Consider the following 15,634-nt stretch of genomic DNA (forward strand, 5'->3'; position numbering starts at 1 on the left):
AGTGAACCTGCGCAATCCATGAACCTATTTAGCTGGTGGTGATCGTACCTTGTTTTTAAAACTGTGCTAGGTTGCTTGCCATGTGCATTAGACATCTGAACAAAGGCGGACTGACAACTCATGGGGCCCCCGGGCAATAGGGGATAATGGGGCCTCTGTGTTCTTGCCCAAACTTTTAGAAGTCTGGCACACTTTTACCTTCTACAAGAAACCAAGTCAGTCATGACTTTATTATGGCCCCCAACAGGGGTGGACTGACAACTCATGGGGCCCCCGGGCAATAGGGGATCATGGGGCCCCTGTGTCCTTGCCCCTGCAACAGTTAGCTACCTTTTAGAAGTCTGGCACACTTATACCTTGTACAAGAAAGCAAGTCAGTCATGACTTTATTATGGTCCCCAACAGGGGCGGACTGACAACTCATGGGGCCCCCGGGCAATAGGGGATCATGGGGCCCCTGTGTCCTTGCCCAAACTTTTAGAAGTCTGGCAGACATATACCTTGTACAAGAAACCAAGTCAGTCATGACTTTATTATGGTCCCCAACAAGGGCGGACTGACAACTCATGGGGCCCCCGGGCAATAGGGGATCATGGGGCCCCTGTGTCCCCTGCAACAGTTAGCTACCTTTTAGAAGTCTGGCACACTTATACCTTGTACAAGAAACCAAGTCAGTCATGACTTTATTATGGTCCCCAACAGGGGCGGACTGACAACTCATGGGGCCCCCGGGCAATAGGGGATCATGGGGCCCCTGTGTCCTTGCCCAAACTTTTAGAAGTCTGGCACACTTATACATTGTACAAGAAACCAAGTCAGTCATGACTTTATTATGGTCCCCAACAGGGGCAGACTGACAACTCATGGGGCCCAGTGCAATAGGGGATCATGGGGCCCCTGTGTCCTTGCCCAAACTTTTAGAAGTCTGGCACACTTATACCTTGTACAAGAAACCAAGTCAGTCATGACTTTATTATGGCCCCCAACAGGGGCGGACTGACAACTCATGGGCCCCCCGGGCAATAGGGGATCATGGGGCCCCTGTGTCCTTGCCCAAACTCAAAAAAGCCTATGAAAAAGGTACCAGGGGCATCTCATGGGGCCCCCTACTGACCCCGGGCCCTCGGGCAGTGCCCGAGTTTCCAAATGGTCAGTCCGCCCCTGGTCCCCAACATAGCTGCTGGAATGTCAGTAGTAGGACATCTTTGTGGCAAAGGCAGATCTGTGAAAGTGGCGACAGCTCTGCTCACATATACAAAAATAAGGATTCTGAATCCTGTGGCTACCTAGCATGAGCTTATACAAAGATTTTACAATTACAGTTTACAAACCCTGTTCTTTCTTTTTATATTAAACTTCCGTCATTGTGATTACTAATGAAAATAACACGTTACAAGTTTCTGACAAATTTTAGACCTCTGGCAAGTTTCTCCTGATGTGAAAACTGATGTGAATTTCTGAAGTCTAATGTGTAGTCCAAATGAATACCTGTCATTTCTTCAAGCTATTTTTTTTTCGATACATATCCTCCTCTTGCCACCTCTTTAACCAGTACCATACTGTGACCTATTTTGGGGCCAGTCAATTTGATTTACTATCACTATGTCAGTGAAAATTAGTTTTCCTTTTTTTTGTGAAATATGTACTCCAAAAGATAAATGGCACATTTGGTACAAATAATAACATATTGCACCACGTGTTGTTGATATCAGAGCCTGCATTTGTATTGTATTGGGAAATGTCATGTCCACACTCATCAGAACTATTCACTGTTTAATTAAAAGTGACTTTTTTCCATGTTTTTGTGTCTAAGTCCCTGAAAGGATGTCAGAGTTAATCATGCTTTGATTTCCTGCTCAGAATATGACTGCATTGCAGACAATACTTTAATGTTCTATGGCTGTCAACTTATATATCCAACTTAGCTTTTTAGGTATTGCCATCGTGACACTATTTGAATAGCTTTAGAAGCTGTTAAATCAAAATTAATTCTAGACAAAACAATCTTGCAGGTTGAGGTTTAGGAGATTGTTTTTATTTTTTAATGGAATGATATTTTTTATTTTACGTTGATTTGGTATCTTTTTCGAGTTTGTAGCATATATTTATATAGCAATATTAATTGGTTTTGCATTGTTGTTTATGCTTTTGTGCATCACACATTTAAAATTTTATACAGGTAATAATAGTGATGAGCAGATTGGCTTTTTGTCGAATCCCGCTTGAAATCTGAAAAGCCCGAATCTCATTGAAGCCTATGGGAGGTGACTATTGTAATTTGTTTTGCCTTTTCCAAGCCAATTTGCAAGCTATTGTTATAAAAATTGCATTGGTAACTAGGCATTGACTCAGGGACATATACTAATGCAAAAACAAAAAATAAAAAATAGGTCTTTAAAAAGTGTGATATTAACCATACACAATTCCTTTAAGTATCATGCTGGAAGATGCCTTAAACCTGCAACTAGTGCCCCATAGGATGTTCTACAGCAGGGGTCTCCAAACTTTCTAAACGAAGGGCCAGTTTATTGTCCTTTAGACTTTAGGGGGGCCGGTCTGTGGCTATTGGAAGTAGAAAATGCGCTGACATCAGTGGGAGTAAACAATGCCCCATCTTTGATATCTGTGAGAGGAATTGAGCCCCCTCGTTGGTGTCATTGGGTGGGAAGAAACATGCCCCATTATTGGTGTAGTTGGGAGAAATTGTGCCCCATCATTGCTGTCATTGGGAGGAAATATTACCCCAAGGGCCAGATAAAATCAACCAAAGGGCCGCATCCAGCCCCCAGGCCATAGTTTGGAGACCACTGTTCTGCAGCAAAAATGAAATTTAGAGAAGAAAAAATAATTGCTACTAAATGACATTTTTCTGGATGGCTTCAATCTATTTGCAAACAAGCAGCTGGGGGATTCCCCTCAACATCTGTAGCAGACCCTGGATGCAAGGGCCTCTTCCCTATATCTCTGACTTGGTAGATATGGGGGTCTGACGGGGAGGACTTATCAAAATCTGAAGCATACTTTAGAATAAAGTGGCCCACAGATATCTGGCTACCTTACCAAGTGAATGAGCAAGAGGTATATAGTACCCCTTATTTTTGAGAAACCTGACTTCCGATCTGATACCTGCTGGGGGTCCCGAAGTAAAGGAAAAACTCAGTGCTGGCACCACACTGGGGGGAGGCAATGATGGGGGTGTGGTTGTGACTAATGGGGTGAGTAATGAAGCTTGGATCTTGTGTGTACAGCCTACGTCTTTGTGCTGCCTGTTCTCTACTATTAACTGCCCCATCTGTTCTGCTTGGGGACCACCATCAACTTCCCCCTCTGTGTTGTCTGTACCCACCATCAACAGCCCCTTCTGTTGTCCTTTATTCACTTTTTTAACCATTACCATACTGTGACTTGTTTTTGGGAAATTCAATTTGAATTACTATCACTATGTCAGTACAAATTAGTTTTAGTATTATACAGTTTTATACGGTTTATTTCAGTTTATTTTGAAATATATGCTCCAAAAGGTAAATGTATAATTTGCAAAAATAATAATCCATCACACAACATGTTGATATAAGAGTCTATTGTAAAATGTCCTGTCCACACTCATCATAACTAGTTGCTGATTAATTGACAGAGACATTTTTTCCATGCTTTTGTGTCTAAATCCCTGAAAGGATGTCAGAGTTAATCATGCTTTGTTTTCCTGCTTAGAAAGTGACTGCTTTGCTGACAATACTTTACTGTTCTATGACTGTCAACTTATACATCCAGCTTAGCCCTATCATAACCTGCCCCTTTTTAGCTGGCTGTCCCGACTATCAATGACCCACTTCGTACTGCCTGTCCCTACCTTCATCTGCACCCTCTATACTGCCTATCCTCACCATCAATTGTACCTTCTGTAGTGCCTGTCCAAACTATAAACTGCTCCCTCTGTACTGCCTGTCTCCACCATCAACTGCCCCTTTTGTACTGCCTGTCCCTGTCATCAATTACCCCCCTCTGTACTATCTGTTCCTATTATCTGATGCCCACTCTGTACTGCCTTGCACCGCCATCAACTGCCCCATCTGTGCTGTCTCTCCAGTCAATTACCCTCCTCTGTATTGTCTGTTCATATTATCAACTACCCGCTCTGCACTGCCTGTCTCCACCATCAACTCTCCCCTCTGTACTGCCTAACCCACCCATCATCTGCCCCCATTGCACTGCCTGTCCTCACTATCAACTACCCCCTTTGTACCGCCTGTCCTTACCATCAATTGCCTCTTTTGTACTGCCTTAACCCTTTGAGGACCAAGGGACGTATTTGTCCCATGTTTTTAATTGCCTGTATCATCTGATTAAGAACTTATAATACTTTTTTTTTTTTTTTGGTTTGAGTCAAAATATTAGTTCTTATCAACAAATGGATCTAGCTTTTTGCCAATTATTTCAAGAAATGGCTTAGTTACATCAACTGAAGTGTATGAACTTTAAAAACAAAAAATTGATTCTTTTGGCGTTCCGTAATCTTATGGTCCTCAAAGGGTTAAGCCATTTAGGTGATACCTTTGATGGTATATTTTAGGTACCCTTGCTGCTATGGAGTGTTATTCTTGGGTGATCGTGTGAATGATCTCTTTAACTGGCCAAAAGTTAACAACTCATTCAGGTATTTTCACCACCGGAAGCTATACCTGTGTGATTTAAAAAAAATAAATACATTTTGTGACCTATATGTACAAACGTTTCTCAATAGAGACCTTAACTCTCATTTGATTATATAAGTGATGTCTCCTTCAGCTTTGCTTAGGGTTTATAGAATCTCACCAAGTATTTAATGGCTATCATGAACTTCAGGTAAACATGGACAAGTTAGACTGGGCATATATTGAAAAAAATGCTGTTACTTTCAGTAGAAATCACATGTCAAAATAATCAGTCAATCTGGCTTTGTAGGCATTTAACTGACATTAAATGACATTAAATGCAAATCTTGACATTTCTTGTAAAGGTAGAGTTTGGTTCAGCCCCCAAGCCTCCCTATTCAGCCTTAATCCCTTTATTGAACAGAATTAATTGATGCCTAGATGCCCAGATCTATGTCAGCATGCGTTGGGTGACTAGACGAAAAACACCATAATTTGAATACCTAAAGATTTTCATAGGACATATAAAACTTTTATTTTGTACAATGTTTTTCATAAATCCTTGTCCTTTATTTTATTTATACTCACAATTATTTAAAAATGTAAATCATTTTTTTTCCATTTTTCATATTGCTGGTCAATTACAATTAAAGTGCCCCCCCCCCACTTAATAAATAATTTACATCACTGTGAAGTATTTATTAAAATTAATGTTAGCACCACTTGGCGTGCCACCAGAAAACGTAATCATGGCTGACTTCTTCTTCCATCTTCTGTGCCTGACCACAGATTAAATGTGTGCCTCATCTTTTGCATGTGCTGTAATGTATCTGTTGAAAAACAAATTCCCCTGAGATCTTATGAATTCTCACAAAATCTTGGGGTGGAAGGCTGTTTTTGTTCAACAGATAAAATGTTATAATATAAATAAAAGTGCAGCGCTAAGTAATAAATCTGAAAATTGTCCACTGTAAGTCCAGTTCATATAAATGTGCCAGGTGACAAATAGAAATCAACGATGGTGATCCGTGAGGAAGTAGCAGAAATGCGCACTCACCAGAAGGCGGATAAACATAAGCAGTATATATCAAAAGCCCATGGATCCATCAGTCAGCCGCCTCCACCGTCCTACGTCATCTAATCGCGACCTATTAGAAGCGATGCGCGGCCAATTTTTGGCCGTGCATCGCTTCTAATAGGTCGCGATTAGATGACGTAGGATGGTGGAGGCGGCTGACTGATGTCCTGACTTTTATGGCGAACCGCAGGTTTGAAGAATACCTCTTTGCAGAGTCCTTATTAGGAATCCAAGCATCCACCTAAGAGGAGGAAGAATTTTGCTCTGCACCCTTAAGGAAAAGGAAAGGCCAATCCACGGTGACCAGACCTGTTTCTTCCTGACCGAGGATCCATGGGCTTTTGATATATACTGCTTATGTATATCCGCCTTCTGGCGAGTGCGCATTTCTGCTACTTCGTTGATTTCTATTTGTCACCTGGCACGTTTATATGAACTGGACTTACAGTGGACAATTTTCAGATTTATTACATAGCGCTGCACTTTTATTTATATTATTCTGTATAAGTATTTATTGGTTACTTAGAGTGCCTAGCTGCTTTCTAGGATCATCGCTCACTTTTTTTCATTTTCCATAGATAAAATGTTATGTTGTGTGACATGACTCACAGTCATCATGTGTCCGATCTCACTCATGTGCGATACAACATTACATTACACTCATGTTTTTTAAAAAGGCTTTTTTTAAGATATTGCAGTTTTAAGATGAGACCACCTGGGAAGGCACTGGTCATGTAGCCTTCCCAGGGTGAATCTGTAAGGGCTAACTATGCCCACATGTGTCTCAAGAAAACCAGAAAGTAAATCTTTTTTTTCTTGCAAAATATTTATTTAAAAACATATTTGAAAGTGTTTAAACTCAGCGTTCAGATATGCATACATGTGTTTTTTGTTTTGGGGGAGGGAGGTCCACTTCAAAACTGATGTCAGTGCAGCCTCATGGTGGCAGTATTCAGTTACAGGATGATGGTTTCTATATTTTTTTTATTGAAGCCTCCAATGTATGTTATGTCATAGTGGACATAGTGATCCTGTGATTGGGAACCACTCTTATTGGTTTATGATGGTCTATGACAGCTGGGATAGGGAGCCAGCAGCCACACAAAATATTTACTGCTGACTGTCAAAAGGGGAATTAAATTACATATACCCAACATGAGCATCCTACTGAGGAACTTTATTAAATAGATTGACAGCAGGACGAGGAAAATGTTACCTCCAATCTTACTGACCATTAGGAAAGCCTGAAAAGTGAGTGTCAAGGTCAAGATGAAAATGTGAGATTTGCATATACAACCACAAATGATTGTTTTGACATCTGGCTTTTAGCAAAGGTACTTTTTTGATTAAGTGTTTTTTATTTTAATCAAATTTTACTTTAAAATGTGTTACAAAATAACTAATAATACGTGTTCCAATTTATTTCACAATTCCCCAGCTACAAGTATAATTATTATTATTATTATACAGTATTTATATAGCGCCAAAGGGTTTGCTCAGCGCTGCACAATAGCGGGGGGGACAGAACATGAGAAAAGACAGTAACAATACAATACACAAGGGGTTCGAGGGCCCTGCTCTTTCGAGCTTACAATCTAGGAGGGAGTACTTTGAAAATGGTGGAAATGAATTAAATATAGAAATAATATTACCGTTGATAATATTCCTTTCGCTTGCTGTTCTTCACAGTAAGATTCTGTACCGTTTTCTACGTAGCTAAAAACTACAATACAAAAAAAACCCAAAAAAAAACATTGTGCTTATGTTAATGAAGAATAGATGCAGAACATGTAAGCAACAGTAAACCAGTCTCTTTAATAAATATGGTATATCATTACCTGTTAGCATAATATGAAAATATCTGTAATATATCAAATAGGCATGCGCTAAATATATATATCACCAAATAAATAAGTGTCCATGTTAAATCAGTGCAAGTCCAAAAAAATCAAAAATCCTTAAGTTCACAAAGGATTTTTGATTTTTTTTGGACTTGCACTGATTTAATATGGACACTTATTTATTTGGTGATATATATATTTAGCGCATACCTATTTGATATATTGTTCATTTTACCAAATTTATTATATATAATTTTTGGTGGGGTGTTGCTGCTATATACACAGTTTTATTTGATATATATATTTTTTTATTGGCGCTTTTTCTATTTTGATTTTTTTATGAAAATATCTGTGTTGCCTATGAATTGTTAAATAAAATGACATTGCATTACTGCCCAAAATCACTCTTCTGAGGCATGCCCACCAATCACATTATAGTCCTTAGAATCCATCCTACCAGCTAGAAGAATCCAGGAAACGTTAGATCCTCCCCAGATTCCTCCTGATATTTTTAATGGTAGTCATTACAAAGAGCATACACAGTGTGGTATGAGCACTAGAGTGAGAGTTTGAGCTTTGTATATTGTTTTCCTCCTTTACAAGTCTTTGAAGAATCTGGTAACTCATTTTTTTCTTTTGCCATGTGAAATCTCCACATAACATCACATAACTAAAGCTATTGCTACAGCTGACCATATCACCGCTCTGGGACCCAGAAGCACAGGGATCCTGGAGTTGTCTGGTTACCCAGTGATTTATACAGGTGGCAAAAGCATTTGGCAAATACATTTGAATGAAATGAATGTATATAAAATTGTGTAACTTTACAATTGCTATGAAAATAAGTGTTCTGGATTTATGAATTGCTAAATTACAGAAACAACTGGGCCCCATACAGGGGCGGACTGACCATTTGGAAACTCGGGCACTGCCCAAGGGCCCAGGGCCCAGGGTCAAAAGGGGGACCCATGAGATGCCCCTGGTACAATTTTCATAGGCTTTTTTGAGTTTGGGCAAGGACACAGGGGCCCCATGATCCCCTATTGCCCGGGGGCACCATGAGTTGTCAGTCTGCCCCTGGTCCCATAACAGTTTTTGTCATGAGGCCCCATCATCCATTGTTACAGGAATAGATTCTATATTTTGGCAACATTTTTAATGTTCTATAATAACAAAATACCAATTGCATTAGTATTACATTGCTTATTCTGTGGTCATCTGTACTCAATATCTCTTGAATACAAGCACAATTCAGACATTTGCAAAGTTGTGGACACAAAAAGCCTGTATTGATGTTTTGGGGGAAAAAAAATTATGCTATTAATTCAGAAAAGAAAGCTTGAATGTACTGGTGCTTCTCATACAGAGTTGGGTTCTTGTTCCTTTGGTATTGACTTTTTCACTGATGTTGCTTATGCTCACAATAATTGATGTGTCAAAAAAGTTGTGAAGTTTAAAGTAACACTTTACAATATCAAGAATTCTGATCAGATAATAGGAAAACACAGTATACTAACATTTTAATTTGCAGCCATGGCTTGTTAGATACTGAATTGTTAGAATGCTTTTAACATCTTACTACTTTAACCACTTCATTTTGGCAAGCTAACTTGCCAAAGTGCCAGATTTAGCATTAAGGTGTATTGAATTTTTCGTTATGAAAGCATGCAATTTTCCTGGCAAATAAGACTTATGATGAAAGTGTCCTAGGCTTTAATATGCAGTCTTTGAATGGAAAAAACCCATACATTTTACCTGCTTAAGATACAAACAACCCTGCAGATGGACATGAAAAGAAAGGACAGTAAACAATTTGCAAAATGTTCTCCTTAAAAATATACCCTCACTTATCTGAACTGCATTGTGTTTCAGGTTATCTCTGTGCTGAGGATTATTATTACCTTTTTTTAACAGGACATTTTAAAGGAAAAGCATAATGCATTTTAAAAAAATCTGTAAAATAAACCCACGCCTAAAATCAGTCAATTAATTAATGCTGCTGCTGCTCATACATGAAAACTATCAAAACAAAAATAATAAATAGCACCGTGCAAAAATTAAAACAAATAATAAAATGATATATATATATATATATATATGTGTGTGTGTATGACATTAATAAAGTCCACTGTGTAGCAATATGTTATATGCTGTGTATGGCCTCAAGGGTCTCACTACTTAGATACTGGTACAACTGTGTTATTGCCTCTCTTTGGTTGTAGTTCTAGGGCAGACACATGTATAATGGCAGCTAGAAGCACCTAATAAAATGTCTCCTGTTAACTACAGTGTGTGAGCATCTGAGCAGGATGGACTAACAGAACATGGTGGCAGCTGGGCACTGAACCTCTGAATAGCAAGTCTTCTGTCTACAAATACAGATTGTGTGACACTGGAACTGTACAGAGAATCAGCAACTGTAAGTACAGAGTCCCTATCAGACTGCACTATGGAGAGTGGCCTGAAACCCCCTCAGAGACTGGATGTCACTTCTTCCAATCTCTCACAGACATGGAGACACTGGAAGGAAGAGTTTACTCTGTATGTGGACCTGACAGTGGCACCCAGAGATGAGCAGAGGGAAGTAAAGCTGTTTTATTACTTGATTGGGGAAAAAGGCAGAGAACTAGCCGAGACCCTGCTCACAGACAGCATGGCACTGACAGACATACTGCAAGCATTTGATAAGCACTGTGACCCCAAAAAGAATGAGACGGTGGAGAGATACAAGTTCTTCTCAAGGAATCAGGAGATTGGGGACAGTGTGGACAGATATGTGACAGAGCTGAGGAGACTGGCTGCAACCTGTGGATTTGGGGACATCAGGGACTCCCTTATCCGAGACAGGATAGTGTGTGGCATCAGAGACTCTCACCTCAGAGAAAGATTACTGAGGGAGGAAGAGCTGGCGCTGGAGAAATGTATACAAATCTGCAGGGCTGCTGAGCTGACTAAAGACAGGCTGAAGATGATGGAGGGCACCAGTGATGCCTCAGTACATGCAGTATCTGTGAAAGGCAGAGCAAGGTCCAGGCTCCCTGTGAGCTCAGTCCAGTGTAAATACTGTGGCAAAAGACATGAAAGAGACAAAGAGAAATGTCCAGCGTATGGGGAGTCCTGCAGGACTTGTGGCAAGATGAACCACTTTTCAGCTGTGTGCAGATTCAAAACCAGCAAACAGTACAGACAAGTCCACACAATGAGCCAGGACACAGACAAGGACAGCACAGAGGGCATCACATGGCTGCAGCTGCAGTCTGCAACAGAGAACGTCAATGTAGTCAAACAGCCAGTAGCCAATGATGCAAAGCAGCTCTTTGCCATATTTATGGTGGATGAACAGCCCATAAGATTTCAGCTGGATTGTGGAGCAAGTTGCAATGTCATTCCATTTACTCTGCTTAACAAACAGGTTCCCATTGAGCCCACTGATAAGGTACTGGTCATGTACAACAAAAGTGTTCTGAAACCCATGGGAACATGCAAGCTAAAATTAAGAAATCCACGTAACAGAAAGAGCTACAGAGTGGAGTTTACTGTGTTGCAGGAGGACGATCACATTCCTTTGTTGGGAGTTAAAGCAGTTCAGGCTATGGACTTAATAAAGGTGCAGTCCCATAACATCATGGCTCTGGAAGTTTCTGACAATACTCAAAATCCTACACAAAAGGCAGAATACATTTTGGATTTTCACCACATAAAAACAGAGTATGCTGATTTATTTGAAGGTGATGGGTGCCTGGAAGGTAAATACAAACTAGAAATTGATCACACAATACAGCCTACCAGACTGCCTACAAGAAGAGTACCTGTAGCCTTAATGCAACCGCTTAAAGAGGAACTGCAGGATCTGCACAGCAGAGGTATGATAGCACCAGTACAGGAAAGCACTGCAGGATCTGCACAGCAGAGGTATGATAGCACCAGTACAGGAAAGCACAGACTGGATAAGCAGTTTGGTGATAGTGAAAAAACCATCAGGCAAGTTAAGAATATGCATTGATCCTAAGCCACTGAACAAGGCCCTTAAAAGAAATCACTATCCAATGCCAACAATAGAAGATATTCTACCAGATCTATCAAAGGCTAAAATATTTTTGGTATGTGATGTGAAAAATGGGTTCTGGCACGTGGAACTGGATAAAGAATCAAGTTTATTAACAGCATTTTCTTCCCCATTTGGACGCTATAAGTGGCTTAGAATGCCAATGGGAGTAAGCCCAGCTCCAGAAGTGTTCCAACAAAAATTGATGCAAGCTTTGGAAGGACTGTCTGGAGTAAAAATAATAGCAGACGATATACTAATAGTTGGGGAAGGTGATGATCTAGAATCCGCAACAAAGGATCACGTTAAAAAGATGATACAATTCTTAGATGTAGAAAAAAACAAATCAAACTGAACCTGGAAAAATTCAAACTAAAAATGACAGAAGTACCATATATTGGACATCTTCTTACCTCAAATGGTGTTAAAGTCGATCCAGAGAAGGTGAGGGCGATACAGGACATGCCGACACCTACAGATATACGTGGAGTACAACGATTCCTGGGCATGGTGAATTATCTTTCCAAATTTTGCAAGCATTTATCAGACATGTGTGAGCCACTGAGACAGCTAACTCACAAAGACGTACTCTGGGAATGGACAGAAAGCCATGAAACTGCTTTTCAGTCAGTGAAAAATGCTATTGCAGACGCAGCAACGCTAAAATATTTTGATCCAGATCAAGCAGTGGTAGTACAATGTGATGCCTCAGAAACCGGCCTTGGAGCCACACTAATGCAGGATAAACAGCCAATCACATATGCAAGCAGAGCGTTAACTCTAACAGAGCAAGGATATGCTCAAATCGAGAAGGAACTACTAGCGGTAGTATTTGGGTTAGAGAAATTTCACCAGTACACCTACGGTCGACAAGTGGTGGTGCATTCAGATCACAAGCCTTTAGAAAGTATTACAAAGAAGCCACTACTGAATGCCCCAAAAAGACTGCAGCGTATGCTGTTAAGGCTTCAGAAATATGATTTTAACATTTGTTACTGTCCAGGGAAGGATTTACTGATTGCAGATGCCCTAAGCAGAGCTTACTTACCCATCACAAATGAAGAAGAAAAAGACATTGAAAGCATCAATATGTGTGAATATCTGTCTGTCTCAAAAGACAGACTGAAACAAATACAGACCGGCACAGCGGAAGATAAAACTCTACAGATCCTAAAGACTGTCATCTTGAAGGGATGGCCAAAACACAAGCAGCATGCTCCAATGGAGGTTTCTCCATTTTTTCACATAAGAGATGAACTCTCTGTGCAGCATGGAATCATCTTTAAAGGAGAAAGGGCTGTCATACCACAATCACTTAGAAGAGACATTATAGAAAGATTGCACTCGACTCACTTAGGTGTAGAAGGATGTCTACGTCGTGCACGAGAATATGTTTATTGACCTGGAATGAATGACCACATAAAAAACTTTATAGCACAGTGTGAAATATGTGCATCGTGCAATGATAAGCAACCGAAAGAGACAGTGCAACCACATCCAATTCCAAACAGACCATGGTCAAAAGTAGGAACAGATCTGTTCACGTGGAACGACAAGGAATATCTGGTAACTGTGGACTATTTTTCCAACTTCTGGGAGATAGACTACTTACAGGACACAAGGGCCAAAACAGTAATTAAAAAACTCAAGGCCCATTTTGCCAGATATGGCATTCCGGATATTGTGTTCTCTGACAACGCCGCTCAATTTACATCGGAAGAATTCAAAAAATTCAGGGAGAGGTGGGAATTTGAGCACCAGACATCATCTCCTGGATATCCGCAGAGTAATGGTAAAGCCGAGTCAGCAGTAAAAACAGCCAAAAGACTCATGCAAAAGGCAAAACAGGCAGGTACAGAGATATACCTGTCTATACTGGACCACAGAAACACACCCACACAAGGCCTAGACACCAGTCCAGCACAGCGGCTTATGAGTAGACGTACAAGGACTCTCCTACCAACTGCAGGTCAACTACTAAAGCCAAAGCTTGTGGGCAATGTTAAAGCCAAACTAACGAAGAATCAAGATAGGCAAGCTTTCTATTATAATAAATCTGCAAAAGATCTGCCTGTTCTCCAGAGCAATGACAATGTACGGATTCAGCCAATAGGGAAATATGACAAACACTGGAAAAAAGCGAAGGTTGTACAGAAATTGGGACCACGGTCCTATGAAATTATAATAGAGGAAGGAAGAAGATGGAGGAGAAATCGGAGACATCTGAGAAAAACACAAGAAGGAGATGATACAGGGCCCTGGGAACAGTATATGGACACTCAAAGCGATGAGACTATGAATACCAGCAACAAAGAAACAGGAACTGCTGAGGAGCATAGGGAGGTCTCTAGGCAGAGAGAGACAGTCCCAGAAAATAGACTGCCAGAATCAGAAGAAACCTCATATGTTACGCGAGCTGGCAGAACAATCAGAAAGCCGGCTCACCTCAAGGATTATATCTAATTTATAGCTATGTTCTACTTCACCATTTTGTGTTTGTTATATTTCATTGTTCTTTTATTTAAAAGAGAAAGGATGTAGCAATATGTTATATGCTGTGTATGGCCTCTAGGGGTCTCACTACTTAGATACTGGTACAACTGTGTTATTGCCTCTCTTTGGTTGTAGTTCTAGGGCAGACACATGTATAATGGCAGCTAGAAGCACCTAATAAAATGTCTCCTGTTAACTACAGTGTGTGAGCATCTGAGCAGGATGGACTAACAGAACACACTGTCCCAAATATATGGTGAAAAAAGTGCTCTAATCAAAGAAACAGTGCCAAAGGAAATTCAATGTGCCCACACCATCCATGATCACCTTCCGGTATGGTCCACACTCACCAGACTTAGGTGTCCGTTTATGACACACAGAATAGCTGCGATTCAGAGGATCACAGCTATTCTCTGGTCATTCACAGTTTATGACACTCAGGAGAACATGTTCAGCTCTTCACTGGAGATCTGTGTTCTCCCTCCAGATTCTCCAGCCCAGAGCTGGAGAATCGGAGGGACCGCAAACTAAGCAGAGATAATTTACCTCTGCTTAGTAAACGGATCTTTTACTGTAATCTCGTGAGATTATAGTAAAATCAGCCGTTCTCCAGCGTTTGTAGACCGTTCTCCCTTCGTTTGGAGAACTGATCTACATATGCTTCATAAACGTCCAAGAACATGGATCCACAGGTGTTGCGTGCATCCCTGTGCCAGAGTTCCATTCATTATTATTAGGACATGAGATTTCATGGACACAGGCGCTGTGTAATAATATTACATGCTGGTGAGTGTGGGTGTGGGTCCCTGAACACACCCTATATGTCATATTTGGATACAGCGGCCTTGAACATACAGTCATCTGTCCAGAAAAGAAATGAATAGGATGGCGGCACAGGGATGCATGCAACACCTGTGCATCCCTGTGCTGGAAAAACAAGGAACCTACACAGGACTCAAAGTTAAGCACTTCATGTGAACGAGCTCTTACAGTCTTGCTCAAGGTATGTGCTCTTGTTTACTGAACTTTCTACACAATCAGTACATAGGAACTGTTTTACATGCTATCTAACTCCTGGACTGACACTAATTAGGCTCTGCTGCAGGCACATGTGCCAACAGGGAACATGTTGACAAGAGTGTACACCAGAGTAAGCAGAGTTGACTTACTTATCAGTCTTCATGTACAGTATTTGTACATGGGTTGAACACAATTATGGAAACCCAAGGTAATTCTGGCCTAAATTCTCCTGGGAATTGACAAATATAAGTCTTTGATGCTGGATAATGAAATCTGATACCACTCTTCATACAAAAATGGTTCCAGTTCTCTCAGACATGCCGGAGGTGAAAAACAAACCCAAACCTTGTTCTCCAAAATTGACCATAGCGGCTCTATGAGGACTGGTGACTGCAGTGCCCAGGTAAGGTGCGAGACATCATTAGCATGCTCATCAAACCATGATTTAACAACTCCAGCTATGTGAATCAGAGCATTATCATCTTGGTTAATGGCACTGTCTTCAGGGAACAATGTCTGCACCATG

General features: G+C 40.6%; 1 protein-coding gene across 1 annotated transcript in view; it reads right to left on the reverse strand.

Moving 5' to 3' along the window:
• The window catches only part of STAC (SH3 and cysteine rich domain), a 399,298-nt gene that overhangs the window by 35,350 nt on the left and 348,314 nt on the right, over nt 1–15,634 (reverse strand). The window contains exon 7 of the mRNA XM_089678256.1: nt 7,362–7,432. Within this exon, the coding sequence (XP_089534382.1) occupies nt 7,362–7,432 (71 nt within the window). The remainder of the gene's footprint in view (nt 1–7,361; nt 7,433–15,634) is intronic.

Source organism: Staurois parvus, unplaced genomic scaffold (assembly GCF_062004578.1).
Source record: "Staurois parvus isolate SC_StPar_1 unplaced genomic scaffold, SC_StPar_1.0 ptg000201l, whole genome shotgun sequence".
NCBI lineage: Eukaryota > Metazoa > Chordata > Amphibia > Anura > Ranidae > Staurois > Staurois parvus.